The 23,972-nt window shown below is 37.3% G+C and overlaps 1 protein-coding gene across 4 annotated transcripts in view; it reads right to left on the bottom strand.

The window, feature by feature from the left end:
- The window catches only part of LOC125224736 (glycerol-3-phosphate dehydrogenase [NAD(+)], cytoplasmic), a 47,513-nt gene that overhangs the window by 17,076 nt on the left and 6,465 nt on the right, over positions 1–23,972 (bottom strand). For all 4 annotated transcript variants that reach the window (XM_048128177.1, XM_048128178.1, XM_048128175.1 and 1 more), the window contains exons 3-7: positions 19,407–19,547; positions 18,102–18,209; positions 15,839–15,985; positions 9,629–9,812; positions 3,587–3,740 (exon numbers count right to left, since the gene is read on the bottom strand). In XM_048128177.1, coding sequence (XP_047984134.1) covers positions 3,587–3,740; positions 9,629–9,812; positions 15,839–15,985; positions 18,102–18,209; positions 19,407–19,547 — 734 coding nt within the window. The remainder of the gene's footprint in view (positions 1–3,586; positions 3,741–9,628; positions 9,813–15,838; positions 15,986–18,101; positions 18,210–19,406; positions 19,548–23,972) is intronic.

The raw sequence follows: 23,972 nt of genomic DNA on the forward strand, positions 1-23,972 counted from the left end.
TTTATGTATAGATATTATCATTGGGGGTAATTAATAACCTTATGTTATGTAAGGCTATTTGTCGATAAACGGATTGTCGATGTTTTTGTTTTGTCGAATACTAACAACGACGTTCGTGCCAGAAAAATATCTAGGTATAAATATTATATACTATATATTATACTTTGTGGTTATAGTTCAAATGGATTAGGTAGTATTTTCGATAAAATATTCTAGTCAGCTTAGGTTTTTTCTTGCTTACAATATCGTTTTCAACCAATTCACACAAAAATTAACAAATTATATTAGTACCTAAACCTTCCTTATTCAAATACTTTTGTGATAGATGAAAACCATAAGAAAATGTGTTTAGTCGTTTTTGAGTTAATATCCCTAAGTTTAAAGATATATATTTTGGTGGGGTTTAAAGTATTATTTATTTTATGTTTAGCGTACTCTTTGGTTATTTGATAACATATAAAACGTCCGTGATTAAATTACCCTAATGTTATAAATTAAACACGTTCACGTTACAAAAATATGACTATTTAAAAAAGAAAAGATAGTTTATTTATAATTATACCTATAAAACATTACGCGTCTACGTTTAAGAAAGTAAAAATATTTTTTTATTAAAAGTTCCATGAGACTACCCGACGAGTACCCGTTAGCTAATAGATATTTACTATTTTGGTACTTCGGTAGCGACACATTTGCTTTTATATATGGCCGGTATGGATGATTTATTATTTTTGATGGCAAGAAAAAAAAATAGCTAAGATAACCGCTCGCCGCAGACATAACACGACGAATTTGAAATGGATTTTCATGATGCCGAATGTTACCTATAGCGAATCCATACTAATATTATAAATGGGAAAGTGTGTGTGTATGTTTGTCTGTCCGTCCTTCACAGCAAAACGGAGCGACAAATTGTCTTGATTTAAAAAAAAAAACATTTATTTCAGACTCAAGGTCCATAAACGGTTAGTAGAACATTAAAACTCTAAAGAACTAATATTAGTGTTAGTAAGACATTTCCTAATGAAGACTTAAAAAACCGGCCAAGAGCGTGTCGGGCCACGCTCAGTGTAGGGTTCCGTAGTTTTCCGTATTTTTCTCAAAAACTACTGAACCTATCAAGTTCAAAACAATTTTCCTAGAAAGTCTTTATAAAGTTCTACTTTTGTGTTTTTTCATATTTTTTTAAACAGTCATATGGTTCAAAAGTTAGAGGGCCCGGGGACACACTTTTTTTTCCTTTAGGAGCGATTATTTCCGAAAATATGAATATTATCAAAAAACGATTTTAGTAAACCTTTATTCATTTTTAAATACCTATCCAACAATATATCACACGTTAGGATTGCAATGAAAAAAAGGTACTCCCCACTTTACGTGTAGGGGGGGTACCCTAATAAAACATTTTTTTCACCTTTTATTTTTGCACTTTGTCGGCGTGATTGATATACATATTGGTACCAAATTTCAGCTTTCTAGTGCTAACGGTCACTGAGATTATCCGCGGACGGACGGACGGACGGACGGACAGGCGGACAGACAGACATGGCGAAACTATAAGGGTTCCTAGTTGACTAAGGAACCCTAAAAACTAAAACAATTCAAACTTAAAACCTACATAGCGACAGCGTGCAGCATTTGCCATCGGTTGAGCATGGGGCCATTTTCACGTGGAGATAGTTGAAGGGATGGAGAGTGACATAGGCTACTTTTGGTAAAAGCTAGTATAGGTATAAAGTACCGGGCAATGATAGTACATTAAGTATGACACAAATGTGCTAGTTTGGTCAATGTCAATACACATGAAGTGATATTGTGCGTGCAAGCGAAGCGAGTGCGCATAAGAGAGCCAATGTGTGTAATTTTTATTTATTTAAAACCTGTGTTTAAAACATAATTATGAATATGTGGTTCGTAGATCAACAAATCCTATCTAAGTAAATGACCAATGCACATGTGTTTCATACGTTTTACGAAAAAACAAACAAAATTTACATATTAATTAGATTTTATTGGCTAAAACAGTTAGTAAAAGTCCAAAATGTGACACGTTGTCCGCCCCACCCGGCGCTTGCTCCACGGATATAATGTGAGTGTGACCAATTTTAAATGGAGCCGTATCCATGTTGTTAGCGGCTAGTTTCAATATCAAGTCTATCGGGTTATCATACAATACCCGTAACACAAGTGCGGTAGTGTAATAAAAAGCCACACAGTGTAATTTCTTATGAGCCTAAAAACGGTTCAATAATATCATTGTTATGAGCAAGTGTGTTGAAATAGTACATTTCGATACAAGTGCGATTAATAAGAAATTCTAAAAACGAGTGGCGATAAAAGTGGCGTTACACGTTCATACAAAAAAATCAAAAAATGTGATAAATAACATTATATTTATTATATTATATACCTACCGGTCATAAATTTAATACAACCCGGTACTGTACACGTAACGTCAAGCGTAAAAAAAATATGGGTATACAGTCGAGTTTATAAATATGTGCACATTTTTCACCTTATTGCAACGAGTTAAGGTGAAGAAATGTACACATATTATTATTAATAAACTCGACTGTACACATCTTACCCAAAAATATGTCCCATAGCATCTCAGTCCGGTGTGATAAGAGCGTAGTATATGAGACATATTTATGAGACGATTATTTCGATACCTATTTTTGCACTTGACTGTACTATAGCAGCAAGAAGAGCGCGATTACTATATTTGTCTCGCATTAATAATTTGCGCGTATAATTAGAACGACGCGACGCAGGTACATTGCGGTCCTACTTAGTTGACCGGTTTTTTCTGTCTACGGGTTAATTTATCGTGTGACAATTGTAGATTTTGGTGAAACCAAAACAATATGTCAATGTCAATTTTTCTTGACATATGTCGGATTGTCACGATGGAGAAATAGGGGCCTGCTCAGAAGCCTACACTTACTTGGCTTTCATATTCTTGTTGGCCAGCATATGGTTGACCTCCTCGGCGGTGATGAGTCCCTGGTCCCTGCAGTTTCTGTCCGCTCCTACTCCTAAATCAAGCTACCAACCGCTACATGTCTGAGTGAGACATCTACACACGTATATAGCGCCGTCTCACTTACTTGGCTTCCATATTCTTGTTGGCCAGCATATGGTTGACCTCCTCAGCGGTGATGGGTCCCTGGTCCCTGCATCTCGTCTCTCCTTGATGGAGCAAGCCACAACAGGGTGCGACCAAGATAACTATAATCTCTCCTGCTCAGAAGCCTACTTACTTGGCTTCCATATTCTTGATGGCCAGCCTATGGTTGACCTCCTCGGCAATGAGTCCCTGGTCCCTGCAGTTTCTGTCCGCTCCTACTCCTAAATCAAGCACATGTCTGAGTGAGACATCTACACACGTATATAGCGCCGTCTCACTTACTTGGCTTCCATATTCTTGTTGGCCAGCATATGGTTGACCTCCTCAGCCGTGATGGGGCCCTGCAGCTTCTGTGGGTTGAGCATCTCATCTAACTCCTTGATGTTTGATGAATCTCCCAATCGCTACTTGTCTGAGCGAGACATCTACACACGTATATAGCGCCGTCTCACTTACTTGGCTTCCATATTCTTGTTGGCCAGCATATGGTTGACCTCCTCAGCGGTGATGGGGCCCTGCAGCTTCTGTCCGTTGAGCATTTCGTCTTCTAACTCCTTGATGGAGCGGCCTGTCTTCACGAACGCTTCTGCCACTCGCCTGTTCCTGCCACCTGTTTGGGACAAAAGAAGATGGTAAGAAATGGGTACATACTATTTATATAGGATTTACAATCTACATACTAAGAATCAATTTTTTAGCGCCACCTATAGATACTATCATAACTACACCGATGATGCCTACTAGAGATGGGCCGAATATTCGGTAAATATTCGGTATTAGGCATATTCGGCAAGTTTTTCAATGTTCGTATTCGGCCGAATAGTTCGGTTATGTTGCCGAATATTAACCGAATCAACAAAGTAAATAAAAAGCGTAAGTTGTTTCGTAATTCATCGGATAATGATATCCTATTTCAGCATTCTAAGGAACCCCCAAAGGGAGTTGTAAATGCGTTAAAATATAAGTACCTACAATAATTATATGTAAAAAAGTAAAAATAACGTAGCCGAAACAAAACCAAATTTTTCTTATGCACTATATTATAGGAACATTTAAGAGCCTTAGTACCCATTACCAATCATTGAAGTTTTTAACTCTTAAGCCAGGATTTCAAATATGGTGGAACCGAATATTCGGTTCGGTAACAACTGAACCGAATGTTCGGCCGTATATTCGTATTCGGCAAAGTCCATATTCGGCCCATCTCTAATGCGCCTACAATTTTTTTTTAAGACGATACGGTAGGGATCAATTCTCCATACAAACGCTCTCGACTATTTCCTCCCTGGTTTTTGAAGATAGAGCAATGATTTTTTCAACACAGATTGTTATTATTTTTATCTGTGTCGGACCGTTTTGATTTTTTTGATATTCTGCTTTTTAAAGATTCTAGAGCCAATCAAAAAATTCCAAAATCGGCCTTTTTCATTGTGGCGCAAAAAAAGGTGTGATACTCAAGATTGGTAACAATTAACCAAAAAAGCTAAACGGTCTGACATAGATTATTTCATTGTTATACAGATTCTCAAATTTCGTTCCGATTGATTAGGTTTTGAAGGAGGAAAAAGTCGAGAGCGGAACCTCGATTTTAAAGATTTTTTTTAAATATTTTTTGACTGAGTTGTTCTTAATGGACAATTTTTTTTCGATAAATCTAGTTAATAACACTTGTATATTCAACTAAAATTCCCAAGTTAAAAGGGGAGCTCCTTTCCATTTTAGCATTTTCGCTACAGTATCCTCTTAAATGTGTATTGGCGTGATATCAGGATGTTCAAATAAAGAAGAATGTCATTTGTTCTTATAAAAAATAAAGACACGCAAAAATATTTGGGGAAAATATGATTTTGGCCACTTCCAGCACCTCTAGCACATGATGGCCGCGGGAGTATGTCGCCGCGAGATAGATGCCACGTCTTCTTCTAACTGTATTAATGACATAAGGACGGGTAGTCTATCTCGCGGCGACATACTCCCGCGGCCATCATGTGCTAGGCCTACAGGCTGCGAAAGAGCGCCATCTAGTTTTAAGCCTAAAAGGCCCATACATTACAGGGGTACGCTTTTTTGTATGGGCTTTGTCTGTCCCTTTATCATCCTTCGTTGACACTAAGACTCTTTGCCAATAAAAAAGGGGGCAGTTTTGTGTGAAAAGTCATCTTTTACACGTTTCATTTTGCCTTTTCTACCGACGTGGATATGCCAAAGTACGTTTCTGAAAGCGACGGAACGGAAGGACGGTAGCAGTATATAAACATATGGAGATCTCACTGATTTAACGATACTTTATAATATAGGGAATTGTGCTCTATTTTTATTTACATAAATAATAAATACGAATAGGAAATTCCATTGTTCGGTCAAATAACAAAATAGATAAAGCTACAAACAGATTTATATACGGAATAAACATACAAAGCCCAAGGATTTTAGTTACGGTTCCAATATTTTCTCACACTTTTCTGTATCCTTAATTTTGAGTTTGCTGTGTATCCATACTAATATTACAAATGGGAAAGTGTGTGTGTCTGTTTGTTTGTCCGTCGTTCACGGCAAAACGGAGCGACGATTTCGACGTGATTTTTTAAGTGGAGATATTTGAAGGGGTGGAGAGTGCCATAGGCTACTTTTTGTCTTTTTCTAACGCGAGGGAAGCCGCAGGCAAAAGCTAGTGGTTACAGAAAACGTGTAATAAAAATCCAAACAAGTAATTACATACATTTACAACTGTAATAATACAAGCCTACCGAGTGGTAAACAAGAATAAAGCAATAAGGCGTGTTGACAGCCAGATTTAGATATCGTACGGCGTCGATTGATGTCTATCAATAAAGCTGTTCTTATCGCTCATCCGATGCGAGACTACAGGTGCAACCTACAGATATATTGGATATAATTATATACATACGCACTATCTATAAACTTAAAATCATCATTAACAACACCGGTCTGGCGCAGTCGGTAGTAACCCTGCCTGCTACGCCGCAGTCCTGGGTTCAAATCCCGGTAAGGGCATTTATTTGTGTGATGGGCACAGATATTTGTTCCTGAGTCATGGATGTTTGGCGTCATCCATATATTACGTCACAGTGTAAGGGGGGGGGGTCATACTAAATGTGACAAACCCTGTTAAAGGGATACAAAAAAGCGTGACATAGGGGGGAGGGGTCCAAAAACCTGAAATTTGGTGTGACGTAATATGTGGATGATCCCTTTTCTATATTTGTATATAAGTATTTATATATATTATATATATCGTTGTCTGAGTACCCACAACACAAGCCTTCTTGAGCTTACCGTGGGCCTCAGTCAATCAGTGTAAGAATGTCCTATAATATTTATAATTATAATTTAATTTAACAATACATCGCCCGCTGTTGAAGGCCTCTTAAGTAAGCGAGTGTCTCACCCTGATCTCCGAAATTTTTATGCCAGCAAAATCAAATTACCCATCCTTATGTAAAAATAAGGGATATGTCTATGGCCGCAAGTCCACTATCATATTATGTTTATCATATGCCGATATTCCTTATTCAACCGGTAAATTTTTGCAGCCTACCTACACGTAACCATCAAAGATTGCTATTGAAATGGTTCTCCCAAGTGCAATTGGAACAGTACTTATAAAGCACTTGTAATATCGGATAAGCTGCTTATAATGGATTGAGAATGTTATCGACCTTCAGAACGTTGCAGAAAACATCCTTATCTATCTTAGATAAAAGTGACAGGTGTGGGAAAGGTTTCACATTTGAGATATAAATGTCACAGCTGAAACCTTTACGCTACTTTCCAAAGTATTGTAAGCGGGATAAGTAGGGATTTATATCTTACGAAGACGTATTGCATTCCAATTAAAAAAAAATTGGTATGAAATCGAGGACATTGAAGAATTTTAAAAAATACCTTTGTATTTAGAATCTCAGGCAGGCTAAACGGCATCAAAAATGGACCTGTGATTAAAATTGAATATCTGTTGTCAATTGAAACAATATCAACAAGATATTCGTCCGGAAAAGACAAAAGCGCATCGCTTGACCTAGAATCTAGATGACTATTTTTACTTCGCCTTCGAGATACCCGCCTACTACTACTACGTAACATGTATCATGTGTTGTGTATGTATGCATGGGTGTACGATAAAGCTGAATGGAAAAAGTCGTATTGTTGAAAAAATGAAAATGAAATATTTATTTTTCAAGTAGGCATATTACAATGCGCATATGAACGTCAAATAAAGCTACGCCGGCTCTAACCCTACGCCTCAGCCTCGAGAAGATTTCAGTCTTGTCTCATTTATAGTGTGGAAGGATTCCATAAGCGACTTTTGACTTCTGACAAATTATGCTCCATTTCATTCATGGGTTGTGTGACAGCGAAGTAGGTAATATAATCAAAAATTTTATACAAAATTTTACTGTCATATTTCCGCAGGAACTTGACGATTAAGATTCATTTCACATATATGCACTCATTCTTGTAAATACTAAAATACAGAATGTCTTGATCTCTCGAGTATATTCTTATGAAATATCCGTAAGGTAACGAGATACCGCACGTTAACCTATGCTCCGCTAGTGATAACAAACTACACTCGATATCAATGAAAATGAGTCATTTATAGGGAATATTTCATACAAGGTAACCCGTTTAAATTACACGAATATGTAAAACAGATAAATGCCACTAATTACAAACTAACATGTTTTAAGTGGAACTCATGATATCATTGGTATGGTTGCCTGATGTGATGCATTTATTTATTTTTAATAACTTGGTCATTTTGTATTTGAACGTGATAATAAAAGTTCTTTGGCACCTTTTAATGATGTAGAATACAAGGTTTTCTGTTATCAAATTGCGTGATCGTGACAGGCTAGGAAAAATGCCCACCATTTAGAAAAAAATTACCCTGTTCCGTACATCATACATTCCTATTTGTCTCTGTCAAGTCAACTCTAAACTAGAGACATGAACATATCCGACGCATAAATGGGTCCTAAATTATGGTTACGATGTCAAAAAAACGGGCGTTTTTTTTCCAAGCCTTGATGATCTACTCTAGGAGGCTTACGCAAAAGCAATAAAATTATACAAAATCCCAAAACGCACGCAATCGTGCTACCTATTCCAATAGTAGTGAGCTAAAATGATTACAGGCCTTGATATCTTTGGGCCATTTCTCAAAACTGAAAGTTACAAGTTACAAGCGGAAGTCTCTTTCCAACTTGTCATATTAGAAAGTGACTACCACTTGTAAATTGTAACTTGTAGCTTCGAGAAATGGGCCCCGTCGAAGTGTGTCGGTTTTCAGTTTACGTGTTTCAATGATTGCGTTTCCAACTTTTGTGCTTCTGCGGGGGACATTTTCGCCTTTTAACTTGCCCTATCGTCACTACTTTGAAAAAATTTCGTATCTCACGCTGCTCCTCAAAGTTAAAACGCAGTAAGTCTATATGCATTCCATACATACTTACTACAATTTTCTTTTCATTGACAGACGAAGATACAAGTTTTTTAAAAAGTAGTGACGCTATGTTACTAGTAATTGGGTTAGATTTTTGAAGATAGGTCAGCTAGTCACTGAGAAAAATCTCGATTTCAGGTGTTTAATTTTGTCTTAATAACCGGTTGAACAAAAGTTCAAATATTTATAACCCTTTTCAGGCATAGTACGTTTCATCGACGACATGCGTTAACGTAGACGTGTCAACGCGATTTACACTTTAACACTTTCGCTACCAAGAACCCGACTGTCGGGCACACCGCTCGTAGAAGCGTAGCCGATTACATGGGTTTCCCCGTATGTAGCGAAAATGTCGTAGCGCCGCGTAGAGCCCGGTTTCGAAAGTGTTAAACACTGCAATTCAGGGTACAAATTAGATGGTACTTTTCCAATAACTGACTCGCCTTAAAATCTATCGCCAGAAGATCACTATTTAGGATATACGTTGATATTTGAAAAAAAAACTTCCTTAGATGGGCCTGGAAAGGGTTAATAAACTTATAGTTAAATCCCTGGTAGAATGACAAATCCTTAACATTTCATTTTTGTAAGTTTCATCTGATATCATATGTGTATGTGTGCAATAAAGATTAATCCCCTTATTCATAAACGTTCACTAAAGTTATCAAGCTGATAAAGTTCATTTGCCCCTTTCCGACGTATTGGTGTGATAGAAAGGGACAAACGAACTTTATCGGCTTGATAACTTTAGTGGACGTTTATGAATACGGCGGTAAATAAATAAATAGTTGCGCAGTGCACACGTAGGGGTCAAACAATGTTCTCTTCTTTAGAACTTGGCTTCTAGACACTGATGTTAACTCACCATAGCAAGTGGTGATGAGGTCAGGGACCCCACAGAACTCCAAAAACGTCCACGAACTTGATCATCTCCATGAGACCTAGTCGGATGACTGTGGCTTTCGTGTTGTCTCCGAAAACGAGACTTTAGAGCTTGGCTTATAGACACTGACATAGATAACTCAACTTACCATAGCAAGTGGTGATGAGGTCAGCGACCCCGCAGGACTCGAAGAACGTGCTGAGCTTGGAGCCGGGGTAGAACACGTCCACGAACTTGATCATCTCCATGAGACCCAGGCGGATGACGGCGGCTTTCGTGTTGTCTCCGAAACCGAGGCCGTCGACGAAGCCGGCGCCCACTGCGACGATGTTCTGGACAAATGAAATGTGATTTTAAAAAATATTTTTTACACGATTGTAACAGTAGGTATCCTGGCCTAGCCTACATTATCTATCTCTCCCTTAGTGATCGTATTGCTATTTTATTTTTTACTCTGTGGTTGGTATGATTGCTGTATATTTTTGGTTTGTTACTACCTATATATCTAGCTTGTTGTCTATTACTATTTAAGTATGCTTATGTAAGTCTATTTATATACTCTTATATGTATATGTTTATTTAATTTGTATGTTGAAAATTAGAATAATTATGATTTTTTTATTTCGAAGTACCGTTTTTTGATTGTTTTTTTTTTATTTCCGCTACCCAAAGGTTGTCTTGTCTGGTAGAGATCGCTCTTTAGCGATAAGACCGCCCGTTGTCTGCCTCTATTTATAATCATTATTTTGTCTCCATTGTATCTTTTTTCTGCATCTTTTGCTGAGGTGTGCCAATAAAGAGTATTCTATTTATCTATCGTGGCCTAGCCATACAATAGTATTTTTTTACACTATATGTACATATAGTCCTTTTTCCGCACTACTTCGCAAAGTAGTACATTACTTGCCATTTTGGAAGCTAGGGCTATGTACTGTCAACATCGTATTAATCGTATATCCCTTTTAAGAAGTAAATTAAAACTATCGTGAGCCATACCGGTAAAAATAGAATAGTACGTATCTCGACAGTCATAATAATTAGCGACACATTGTTTCAACTGCGCTGTCTACGTCTGGCAATCTTCTACCGATTTTTGAGTTTTAATAGACTTAGCAAATCGTCAAATGATGAGACCTGAACGATTTGGAAGTACCGATCATAATGGGCTCATAATATGTCTAGCAATTTCGAGAAATGGATAAAGCATTACGTTATGTTTTACTAACTTACTGTTTTTTTATTAACTCGCCTTGTAAAGATACGTAGGTAACTACAGGTATGTTTGTAGAGGTCAAATCTTGCAAGTTGAATTTCACTTCTACTCCGTATTCAAATGACGATGCATTTTTAAATAAGGGTAATTTTAAGTGTATACTTTATTGTGGTCACGGTGTTTACGCAATTTCATGCCTATGTCGAAACTTTAAAGGGCCATCTATGAAATGAAATAATTTATTGTCAGACGACATTTATTGTAAAACTTCGTACGTTACACATCTGAATCAATTCGAATTTCATTTTTTCCACACTTGTGTCGTATATCTTATCAAGCTGTAATCTGTAATAACAAAACAGATGACAACATGGCCACAACATTGACAGGCAGTCTCACGGGTTGTCAATAAACTAGTCGAATAGAGCTTCAAGGAATCTATCAGCCGCTTAATGATAATGATAATAATTAATAGACACCGTCGCGTTATCGACTATTGTACTTTGCATCACAAATGTTTAGACTCTGAATGATCTATTGTTTGTACAAGGAATGCTCTATTTCTGATAACTCGAGTGTCCGATCCAACGAGCAGTCAAAGGCCAAAGGAAATAAAAATGCTAAGTTTGCTAAGGTTGCGATTTATGGTAAGTTTTATGTACATTTAATGCAAATAAATACAATAACATAATTTCCGTCTGCCATATATAGCGCTGGCGGCCATTGACTGAATCACAAGGCAGTTCTAAAACTAAAAGCAGGGTGAAACACAAGTTCCTATACTTGAATCAAGAGGAGACTATTTTTAATTACATTATACTGAAGTCAAGACAGAACATACTCGTATCGCTGAAAAAGTTTTGACAATTGAAGAAAATGGCTCTGTACCAAGCTAAATGTTGCGCTCACTAAATTGTAAAACATCAACTTTTGACTACCAGAGTTACCACATACAGTACCAAGCTGAAGAACGCCATCTACTTCTGCAACAGCTGCCAAAAGATGAATTTGTCTAACAATTAATACCCTATTTGATCTTAATCACTCTTTAGTCGAATAAATTAATCTGAATCTAACAATACAGACATGTTTGCAGATTTACATACATAATAGATCTCAATCAAGAGTGAACAGGCCCCGTAGCCGAATGGCATTTCTCCGACGCCAAACGAAAGCGATACGCCGCTGGCTCTGTCGCGCCAATACGCAAGCGCGATAGAGATAGATATCTACTAGCGCTTCGTTTCGTGAGCGTTTCGTGAGCGATTGTGCCATTCGGCTAGCCACCCACGCCCCGTAGCCGAATGGCATTTCTCCGACGCCAAACGAAAGCGATACGCCGCTGGCTCTGTCGCGCCAATACGCAAGCGCGATAGAGATAGATATCTACTAGCGCTTCGTTTCGTGAGCGTTTCGTGAGCGATTGTGCCATTCGGCTAGCCACCCAGGCCCCGTAGCCGAATGGCATTTCTCCGACGCCAAACGAAAGCGATACGCCGCTGGCTCTGTCGCGCCAATACGCAAGCGCGATAGAGATAGATATCTACTAGCGCTTCGTTTCGTGAGCGTTTCGTGAGCGATTGTGCCATTCGGCTAGCCACCCAGGCATCTTCTGGGCGAGCTCACTCCATCGTAGGCCTTTGGCTAGTCTGTGGTCAAGAGTAAGCCCATTTATAATAAATAAAAAATATATATACGGCCAAGGTCATAGTACATATTGATCGCCTTAAGCTATTATCTTTTATAGAAGCTATTAAAGCGAGTTAAGCCTCTAATGATCTCTAGACTGCAGAATACTAAAGGCCGATTGTCTGAAAGGAAACGGTACATCGTGCACAATTTATGAATTGAAATAAATTGTTTCTACTAGTTACAACCGCTTTGCGCAAAATTATTTTGTATGCCAAGCGTCACCAGAGTAAAACAAATATTAAACTAGACAAATTGCTTTCATATGAAGCGTCAATGCAACCATATCAATGACTATGTGTCAGATCACATTATGACAAAAATCATAAAACGCTGTGGATGTTACAAGTGTTACAACTCTTCTCGAGTGTTCACTGCTCAGATCCCAAAAATACATAAATACCTATAATAAATAGGTACCTACGTTAAAATATTGGGGGTCAATTGTGACAAAATTCATATTCAAAAACAAGACGCAAATAAGAAAGTCGTTTCAAAATATATACATAGAAAAAAGATATCACAAAATCCATAAATTATCAATTTATTCGCTTTCAAGAACATAAACGATTTGCTTATTTAATAATAGTAAAGAACAAATTGTTTGACGTTATTTATGATATTGTAGGTGTTATATAATTTACAATGAAATGCAGCCAACTAAACAAATTGCAGTTTGACGTCATTCGGCCCTCGCCTTCAACATACTAGAAAGATTTTCAACCTAAGTGTAAGGCATGAGTGCACGCTCATATCACAGTATAATAAAGAGTACTATCGTACAGTATGGCCAGTCCCGCTCCCCGCTGAAGGTGCGGCCACCCCCTCTCGGTTACGTCACAGTTACCGCCTGTCAAAAACGCGAACAGTCGAATTTTCATATCTCACTCATACAAGCATGGTACGCGTTCACCTACACGAGCTTAGAATGTGTGCTAGGAACGCGCCTCTTTCATATATTTGATCGCCAGTGTCCGAGATGTGCTCATATTGTGCGTGCAGCGCGCGTACCAGATTTTTATAAATTTTCGGTAACAAAAAAGGAATATGTCATACAATCAACCTAGGACAGTTTGGGAAACCTAGTGGTTCTTGCTCAGCATCATGGACTCTATCAGCCTGCCAATTTTTATCCAAATCGGAAACGATCCAAATGTACAAACTTAACGGAAATTGCTCTTTTAAACAATGGAAGCTCATAAGTGTCCTGAGTCGACGCTACATAGATTATATGCTCGACGCTTCATAGATTACACTAAAAGATGACAATCAATGTCAACATATATTTTCAGCACATCTCCTTTTAGAATATATATTAAAGCGAATTATGCTATTTTAAACTGTAAAACAATGAAGAACGCTTGAGTTTACAAACTTCCCTCTCACTCGGTAACCAGCGTAAACGAAACTTCATTCCAAAGTAAACATGTGCAAAACAAATGTACTGCAAACTATGCTATTTGTTTCTTATAATATCTTCTGGCAACTAAATACCGTTGTGCACCTAACAGTACGTTATCATTATTCGGTCTGATTTACTTGTTAAATAATCCGGTGAAACGTGTGTGTGTGTAAAACAAGATAGGTAGCTACCTCTCGATATTACCAAATTAACTAGTTTGTAAAAGCGTAATGCAACTATCAAAAGATATTTTGGGCCAAATATTTTCCAAAAGAGTACCTACACGCGGTAATCCGGAAAATGACTGCCCTTTTAGAATAGAATCGAATCAGTTTTATTCGTAAACACATAGACAATAATAGTTATTTGTTATACAAGGGGGCAAAGTTGTATTTTAACGCCGAGTGTGGAATTGAAAAATGAGCAAGTGAAAGGATTCTATAGTTGAACCACGAGCGAAGCGAGTGGTTCGAGAATAGAATCCTGAACTTGCGAGTTTTTTAACACACGAGAAGTAAAATACATTTGCACCCGAGTGTAACACAAAACTTTTCCCCTCACTATAGCGAGGAAACTACAACGCAAAAAATGCGTTTATCACTGCTTCCAGTAGTTCCACAGGTGGTAAATCATCTTTATTACTAGATTCACCTACTTTTATCAATTTTAAAGCAGTTAATTTGACTTTATTCAAGGTCAAATTACTTTACCCACTAGTGGATAAAATGCGTTTTTACCCGCTGGTATTAAAGGACAAAACACGTGTTTCCGAGCTAGTGAGGGGAAAACAATATTTATGAATGACATAGAAGAATAAAGTGCCACGAAATGGCATCTTTTCTGGACGTGGATCTAAAGGTTGATATAATCTACCCTTGGTCAAAGAAAAGTGTAAACAGGGATGTGTAGAATGACAGGATGGCATGGAATTTACTAATGCCATCTTCTGGCGAGGCCCTTACCTTCAGCGCGACACAGACCTCATCAAGAGATTGTTGCATTATTGTCTCAATTGTTATCTCAAACGTCCTTAAGGGATAGTGCCCACAGGGACGTTCATATGAGTTAATATCGCCGTGTTTTTTTTTCTTTTTTTTTCTTACCTTGAGCGCGCTACTGATCTCGCCAGTCGACAGCATTTGTTCGTCGACGACCACAGCTACACGGAAGTAGTATGTCTGGATGATGTCGCGCATGGTCGGCGCATGACATCCCGACCGCCTATCTTCTCGTAGCTTACTATTGTTATCTCGATGTGCCCGTTAAGAGGGCTTTCGTGTGAAAAACATTGAAATCGCAACGGAGCGCTTGATCATACCGTGTGTGGTATCAAATTAAAGGGCTTTGCGAGTAGTTTACAAATATATATCACATTATACGACTTTTTCTACTTGGTCAAACAAAATATAAGAAAATGTCCAAAAGTGGTAATAATCGTACCGGTGAAGGCTCGTTTCAAAAAATTGCCAAAAATAAATAATAGCAATTTATAATCACTAAGGCATATCAGCAATTTAAGTAAACGTTGAAGATTCATTAAATATAAACATTATTTCGATGTGATCTAGATTTTCAAAGAAATTGTCACTTAATTTTAGGTAATTTCTGAAAAAAATTGATTTCGACTAAGCCTCGTTTACTCTTTTTTAAAACCTTATAATAAAAATGTAGTCTGAGAAGATTGTAGTACAGGGTATACGAATTATAAATTTACCAGTTTTAGTTATCAAAATTGTCCAAATTTTACAAATAAGATCGACTAATTCAGCTCTATGCGTGAATTTTTCTAAACGTGCTTTAGAGAAAAAATCATAATTAATTTAGTGACTTGGTTTTCAAAAATCCAGTCTTATAAAAATCAAGATAATAAGATGCTCTAACTGAAATTTGAATTAAATAAATCTATTGGATAACGGAAAGTGTAGTATTTCACCGACTAAAACTACCAATTTTACATTATTTTGACGTTTTTTTTGAAAGCAGCCTTAAAGAACCGTGTCCACAAGGACATAGCTATGAGTCAGGATGGCCAACTTTTTTCTTTTTTTTCTTACCTTGAGCGCGCCACAGATCTCGACAGCATCTTCGTCGTCGACCACAACTACACGGAAGTAATCTGTCTGGATGATGTCGCGCATGGTCGGAGCAAGCATCACATCTCGACAGCCTATCGTCGTCTCGCAGAATTTCTCGTCGGCTACCTGTTGGTGAACTTTTTATTAATATTCGTTCATTAAGAATTGTACCTACTGTTCATTTTCTTAGTCTAGTTTCAAATTTAGGGGTCATTTCAAAGGCGCGAACTCGCATACGATTTGAGTTATACATCAGTAACTATTAGGCTACATACAATACATCTAATGAGGAGGCACAATGACATTTTTATCCCGCCAGGCGGCGCCTGTGCAAGTGTCTAGGCATGTCATATGTGAGAGAGAGAAGAAACATATCATCTTCTCGCTCTCACGTATGAAATTCTTTACCTGTGCAGTGCAAGTGCAATGGACTAATAGGGTGACGCCATCTGTCGTAACCTTTGAGTGTGCCTCCTCATTCAGCTGACCGATTAAATATCGCAATGTAATGAATGTATCTGAGTACTTGGAATTTCTAAATGAATCCTTGGAATTCATTATCATACATTAATTAAATTATTTCTAACTCTTTCTATTCTTAAATATGTATACCTTTTTGCTGATAATAAAACGGTTATATATAGTGCTATAATTTCTTTTTACCTATATTTTAAATTACAGAAAAAACAACGTTTGAGGAAAACATGATATATCTTATAATAAATGGTATTATTTAATCGAATGAAGTCCATAAGTCCGTATGAGTCAATTATATAAAAAAATAAAACGGTTGTTATGTTATTTAATAAACTTTGTACTCAAGCCATCGGGTCCAATTCCAATGACACAAAGTGCATTGTATGATTTAATAATTACTTTAACAAACTAAAGTCAAAAATGTATTTCAGAATTTTAAAAATATTAAGTAATATTTAATTGAAAACATCAACATATGACATGTACCTTAAAATAACACTGCCAAGACAAACATAACATAACTAATGGTAAGATACAGCGGGGCAAATCTCGACTGGGGGGCCAAAGGAAACTGGTCCATTTTTTCCATGTTTTATAATGTTTGCATTCTTCAATAGAGTGTTCACCGGTTATATATGGTAGGCGTGTTCAGTGGATACATGTAGAACTCAACATCATAGTGTAATAATGGAAAAAATGGATCAGTTACAATTGACCCTCAGTCGAGATTTGCCCCGCTATACCTTACAGATGTAGTGCGAAATGTTTTTCCTTCGTATTTTCACGAAAAATTACGAACATTTCCGAGCAAAATACAATGGAAAACTATTTATTACCTATAGCCTAGCCGAAGTGACAATCGTGACGCTACGTGGCGATAGAAACGGAGCATGGTTCTGTCACACGACTACAGAAGAGAGATAGGCAGAGCTAGCCACGATACGCTTACGAAGCGTAAGCTATTGTGACGTTGGCTAACCCTGACCGGCAAGCATGGTCGCGTGATAAAGGATACCACGTTAGGCAGTCCTTTTCGCACAGATGCGATAAAGTTTACCACGCTAGTGTGCTACGCCGCTGATGTCCTTAAACTACTTACATAAACATCCTAAAATACCCGTTATAATAGTCCATTGTGTATTAAGGGCGGCAAGTGAAGGATTACGAACGAGAGGCTGTAAGAAGCTTCTCCTTTAATAACTCGAGTTTGTAATCCTTCAGCCGCCCGTGAGATACACAATGTTTTTCATCACACTCGCGAAGTAATAACCAAATTATAAACTAAATGTATTGAAGTACCTATGCTGACATTTCGAGCATTCGTTCGCCATCTTGTAATTTTTGACAGGTCGTGGAAGGCCCCACACAGGTATTCACTTTACAGCTCTAGGGCTGTAAAATAGCTCAGTACCTACGTGGGCGAATCAACTTTTTGACCGACTCAAATCTGTCCGCACATTCTTAACATAGTTGTGAAATTTCACCCTTAAATAATAAATTTTATTGGTATTTTTCACTTTACCCTGTATATTAAAACATAACCCTAACTGTTAAATCCAATAAACTGAAACTTTGTTCATTAGAAGTTCGATTTCTTGGTAACTCCAGAGACATTTTGAGTAACGCCAGAGACACCAAAAATGTCGGTCAAAAAGTTGATTCGCCCACGTATCAATATGCAGGCATGTAATAACACCGTTTACGAGCGAATGTGATGAAAATATTTTAACACGCAAAGTTCCTCCATTACATAAGTAAGTCTCACCTCGGAAGCGATATTGGCACCCATGAGCACCGCACAGGGAATCTTCAGACATCTCGTGATGATGTGCGAGATGAGGTCAATGCCACCGCCTTCCGCTATGTCGAAGCCCTGCCAAAACACATTACTTCCTAAGGTTTCTGATAGTAATTCAGTTGTAACAATGTATAGGGCAAAAAAGAATAACAAACATGTCCGTCCAGCCTCGAATTGCATCGCATAGCGAGGCGGCTAAAAATACTATTTAGTCCGGCAGCCAGATTAGGTATTGAAACATTTTGGACATATTTTTTTTCTCGTAAACGAAAAATGACAACGGTACAGTGCGTGGAAGTTTCGCGTGACGTCACGCCTAGGTACAATGTTTGCTTAAAAGTGACGTCAAAAGCCTCCACTCTGTATCTTTGTACTTTTTTACTAATTACATAAAGCGAAAAATATGTGTTCATTGCAGTATTTTTAGACGATCTAACTGATGGACTAAACAGAATGCCATTTTTTTAATGTAGTCATCATCCCTATTGCATGATGGCTAGAAGGAAATTAATAATAATTTTAACCCTTGCATACGAAGCCATTTACGACTATTAAAGTTGAAATTTCAACAAATATTCAAAGTTCATGTAGTAAAGGGTTGGTATTAGGGATGTACCGACTATTGATTTGGCCGACTAGGCCGACTACCGACTAGTCGGCGCTTGGGTGGCCGATTAGTCGGCCGACTAGTCGGCTGGTCGGCCAGAACATAATTTTCGACTAATTTATCAGAATTTTTGAATGACATAGGTCTTGTTTGCGCTTTTAAAGGTTCAAAGGTCAATAAGAATATTGATATACAATTTCCATTTTTAACAAACGGTTTGGCTTAGTGGGTAGGAATCCTGCCCATGAAACCGATAGTCCTAGGTAGGACATTTATTTCTGTAATGATCACAGTTGTTCTTTTGACTAACAAAGGCATAAGGAATAGATCGGCTAATCGGCTTTTTTTGCCGACTAATCGCCGACTACAAATGTGGCCGGATAGTCGGCTTTCCCGACTAGTCGGTACATCCCTAGTTGATATTAATGGTCCATGATACCCATGGGCATCTCAAATGATGATTTCTTTATTCCGAATACTAGAAATATTTAAAGTAAGAGTTTTTGAAAGTTGGTTTTGCTAGGGTGGAACAAATCGTCTTTACGAACTGGTGGGGCACCACGAATATTAGGATTTCCGCGTCTTTCCTACCTTACTTAACTCCTCAACTGGTAGTCCAGTGGTGGGGTACCGCAGGTAGGATGTCCTAGTCTACCCTGCCTTACCTTTATGAGAGACAGCGCTGCAGCCGTAGGCTTGATTTTGCCGAGGAGGGTGGAGCAAATCGTCCTCACGAACTGGTGAGGCACCACGAAGATTAGGATGTCCGCGTCTTTCGCCGCGTCCTCTACGCTTGGAATGGCAACCTGACAGAAAGAAGAGCATGGATAAAGAATAGTTACAATTCACTTTTTTAAATTTTAATTTTTAACCCCCGACGCAAAAACGACGGGGTGTTATAATTCTGACGTGTATGTCTGTCTGTGTGTGTGAGCCATTTTTTTTTTTTCAAAGTTATTCACCCCACTTTTTTTGGATTGTCGTCACAAAACTGACAGCGAGTTCATTTTTGTTAACAACTTACGCTAACTGGGGTGTCCTAAATTCTGAAAATGCCCATATAAGCAAGGCGGGTCTGTAGTGTATAGGTGTCTCGAGTACATATGGCAGTCGGTGTCCGAGTGTGATGGAGCACGGACGTGCGGTGTGTATTGGCGAGCCAACCCGATGTATATAGTGTAATAGCGTGACATTACAAGTGGCGACGAGGATAAAAGCAAGTACTTACCACGTGAATCTAGTATTCGGAAAAGATGGGATAGAAACATAAGTAACATAACCTATAAAATCGAGTAACGATGCGCCATGATGCACCGTTATCTTTTTGTAAACAGGTTTGGTTACCTGCCGTTTTAAATTACTGGCATTCTTAGTAGTTTCGGAACGTAATGAAGCTAAATGAAAGTGTTCATTAAATACTACAAAGCGAAATGATTATAACGGCAGTTTTTCAAGAATTAAGTCAAAACCAAATAAAAATAAATGAAATGTTATTTCTTTCAACCGTGCGAATATAAACCTTAAGCAGGTAACCGATAGATGTAATTAATAAAATGTTTGAGGCAATTGACAACATACGGCCAGCCTTCCTAGATTGTCATGCCTATACAGGTGTCGGTGTGTGGCTCCTACCTACCTAGTAAACGGTTTGGTTACCTACCTAGATTGCCAAATGTTTTTAGGTACCAAAATGTTATTTGAGTTTATGTGTAGTGGGTTTATAAAATTGATTTATTATTTACATAAATCACAGCCCGGAATCATTACAATAATTTCCGTCCAACCAAAAGAAATGATATTTATTTTTAATTAGTGAAGTTACCATCTACCTGTTGGTTGGTTTAATACACAAAATTATGTGATGTTGCTAAATTTATGAATGGTTAAGCTATTTACCTAAATAAGGCATTTACTTGAATGATAAAATGTTGTACAACCATCACACTTAAATGTCCTATGGTAGCATTAGTCGATGTTTGAGAGTAAGGTGAAAACCAAAACAAACTAGATAAATACTTACCTAAGTATACTTCCTTACAGGGGTGAATTTACGTAAAAGTAACGTAAGTCACGACTTCATTAAGTGGTTATTTGAACTACAGCTGCAAATGAAAGGATCTATGCATATGTCGGGAAAGTAACACTTATTTAGAGATAGATTATCACTTGAACGTGAATCTTTTGAATTGATTGAACATGCCATAAAATCATGACTAATACTCTTGTCGCGGATTGACTTACGTAAACATTCCTAACGCCGATTTCGAGCAGTTTTATCTGAGTATTTAATTACTTAAAAACCAGAAAACCAGATGGGTTCACATTAAGTGCTAAATATACCTAAAAGTGATATACAGGATGGTTCTTGATAATGAACCTAACGACGTGTCAAATTTAACGAAAAAAAAACACGGTATAGAAAAAAAAATACATTTTTGAAGCACTTATGATAAGCAGTTTCCATCTAAGTATTAAATTACTTTACCAGTAAAGTCGGCAGAAAAAAAGAGGCATTAAACGGATATGCAACTCTGTACATTCAATTGTATCGAACATTTAATTGGCACCTAAGTACTATGAAATTTTATGCCATTTGTGGCTGAAAATAAGGCATTAAATTGCGAATTTGGAAACAGCACATGGAGGTGCACTCTGTACATTCAATTGTATTGTTTAGTATCGACCGTTTAAATGGCATCTAAATACCATGAAATTTTATGCCATTTGTGGCTGAAAATAAGGCATTAAATTGCGAATTTGGAAACAGCAGATTACAGAATCTGGACATTTAATTGTCATGTGTGTGAATTGGATAACAGAAATTCTGGTTATTAAGCTAGTTAATACAGCAGATTACCGAATCTGGACATTAAATTGTCATGGAAAAAAAAACCTACTGGTAACAGAATAACAATGACCTGACCTGTACAGTGTGCACGGCTCATTCAAAGCAGATAAAATGTATCTGGTCATTAATTTGACATGACTTTAGCCTTACGAGGATAAATATAGATATATGTGGAACCAGCAGATTACTGAATCTGGACATTTAATTGTCATGTAAAATAAATTAAAAAAAAACATACCTTGGTTAAGGCAGATATATTTATCTGGTCATTAAATTGTTGTAAACATAGTTAAACAGCAATTAAAAAAAAAAAAAAAAACTGAACATTGAATTGTTGCAAATATGAGCTTAATGATAATAACCTAAACACGAAGTAAATTACGGTTATACTGGTTGAACGTGCGCTTAAATGACGCTTAGATCAGATGATAAATGCTATCTGAGCCTTCAATTGTCATAATAGTAGATTGACGTCGGTCAATAAATATCATTAAATTGAAACCGAAATAAATTACACATATGAAAGAAAAAATACCAAGGCATCCAGTGCCTGAGAGTCTGAGACAACTACCCCAGTAAAACACTCAAGTACAATGACTGAGTACTTTGAGATAGCATAAGTTGAAATATTTTCAATATAATATATTTTGACTTGTGTTAGTTAGAATCATTAAATTGATTGGGTACAGGTTGCCCCAAGAAAGTCCAGTATGGCTTCTTAATTGTCGTTGGAGGCATTTGACAGCGAAGGTGATCCTACATCAGTAGGAGTTCGGTAGGAGCGCTGGAAAAGAGCACTCTTTATATGCTAGATGCCGCTAACGTCAATCAGAGTGAAAAGAGTGAAAAAAAAAAATAAAGACAGTTCATTGGTTTGACATTGCATTGTATATAAAAAAAACACGTAGTGGTGCAGCTGAATTGAATAAAATTAAGCGAACGCTTGATACATTTCAACAACGCGGAAAAAAAAGAAGTTGCTAACTCTGCTTACCGTCAACAAGGCTTTGTCAGTATGGGTGACCTCAAGAGAAAGACATGCCTATTTAAGTTGATCTATGATAGATTTTCAAAGACAATCTACGTCAGTTGAAAATCATTACAAAAATATATTGGTACTGAAGGTACTCGTTATCAGTTAGGGTAATAGGTACATACTGCAGAGATTCATGTAGGTGAATCTCATACAAGTCAGGTGTCCAGTTAAAACAAATAAACTAATGGATCTGTGAGCCTCTATTGAACTAATATAGAAAAAAAAAATAAGAAATAAAAATGCTGAACTTGTTTGCGTAATTTCACGGGAGGATATTGAAATCTCACTAGTGACCTTATTTCGTCTGGTCAAGAAAATGAACAAAAGGACAACAATCAGCGGCTGAATCAGCTTTGTCTGTAGTGATTGTAAAATGTTAAATAATCACAGATTTCAATGCTTCACGTCAATTATACACGAGACACGTCATTTACATTATTTAGAAGTTAGGGAACATGATTCTATTCTATATATAAATGGATTGATAGACGGATGTGAAGTTAAGGGTACAACTGAGAGAAATTTGCCTTGTGAATCTAACAAACTCGTCTTGTTGCGTGTTTATCTGTTTGAAACAATAGTATTTTAGTAAAGGGAATAAATCACAATATTGATGATACAAGTCGAATTTGTACGAACCAAACAACAAGGTCAAACTTGTTAAAATATATTTTATTGAATCAGCCAAACATTATGTTTAAATCAATATGTGACATGTGCTTTTACAAAATCGACTTGTTGGTTTAAATAAAAGATTGGTTCAAAAAAAAAAAAAACAATAATATTTCCTCCCACGAACGCTCCGGCTGTGGAATGAGCTATGTCAAGGTATTCCCCGATGAACTACAGTATGGGGTTCTAAAAAAAAAAGGACTATACAAGTTTCTAATGGGTCGACGACGCGCATGTGACACCCCTTGAGTTGCAGGCGTCCATAGGTTACGGTGACCGCTTTCAATTAGGAGGCCCTATAACTGTTTGCCACCGACGTGGTATAAAAAAAAATGTAGAAGGAAGTGTAACTACACTTAACAACATCAAACTTGTAGTTGGAATGAAAGAACACGTAGGCGCAATTTAAAAAAAAAAAAAATAGAAATGTTGAACGAACATTAAATCTAGTTGTTTTTCTCTCCGTGTGACACATAAATAAACGCTGAGTCTGTCAAGATATAACATCTCCTGAAGGAATTTAAAGACACAGCTGCAAAAACAAATTCAAATCGTGGTACCTGGGGAGAAACACTGTGCTTACCTACTACGAGGTAGTTACCTCGTAGTTCGGTGAGCTGTATAAGTATTCTGTTACTCCTGTTACTCCGGTCAATTTCAGTATGACTTGATGCC

The sequence above is a fragment of the Leguminivora glycinivorella genome, chromosome 3, assembly GCF_023078275.1.
Source record: "Leguminivora glycinivorella isolate SPB_JAAS2020 chromosome 3, LegGlyc_1.1, whole genome shotgun sequence".
Lineage (NCBI taxonomy): Eukaryota > Metazoa > Arthropoda > Insecta > Lepidoptera > Tortricidae > Leguminivora > Leguminivora glycinivorella.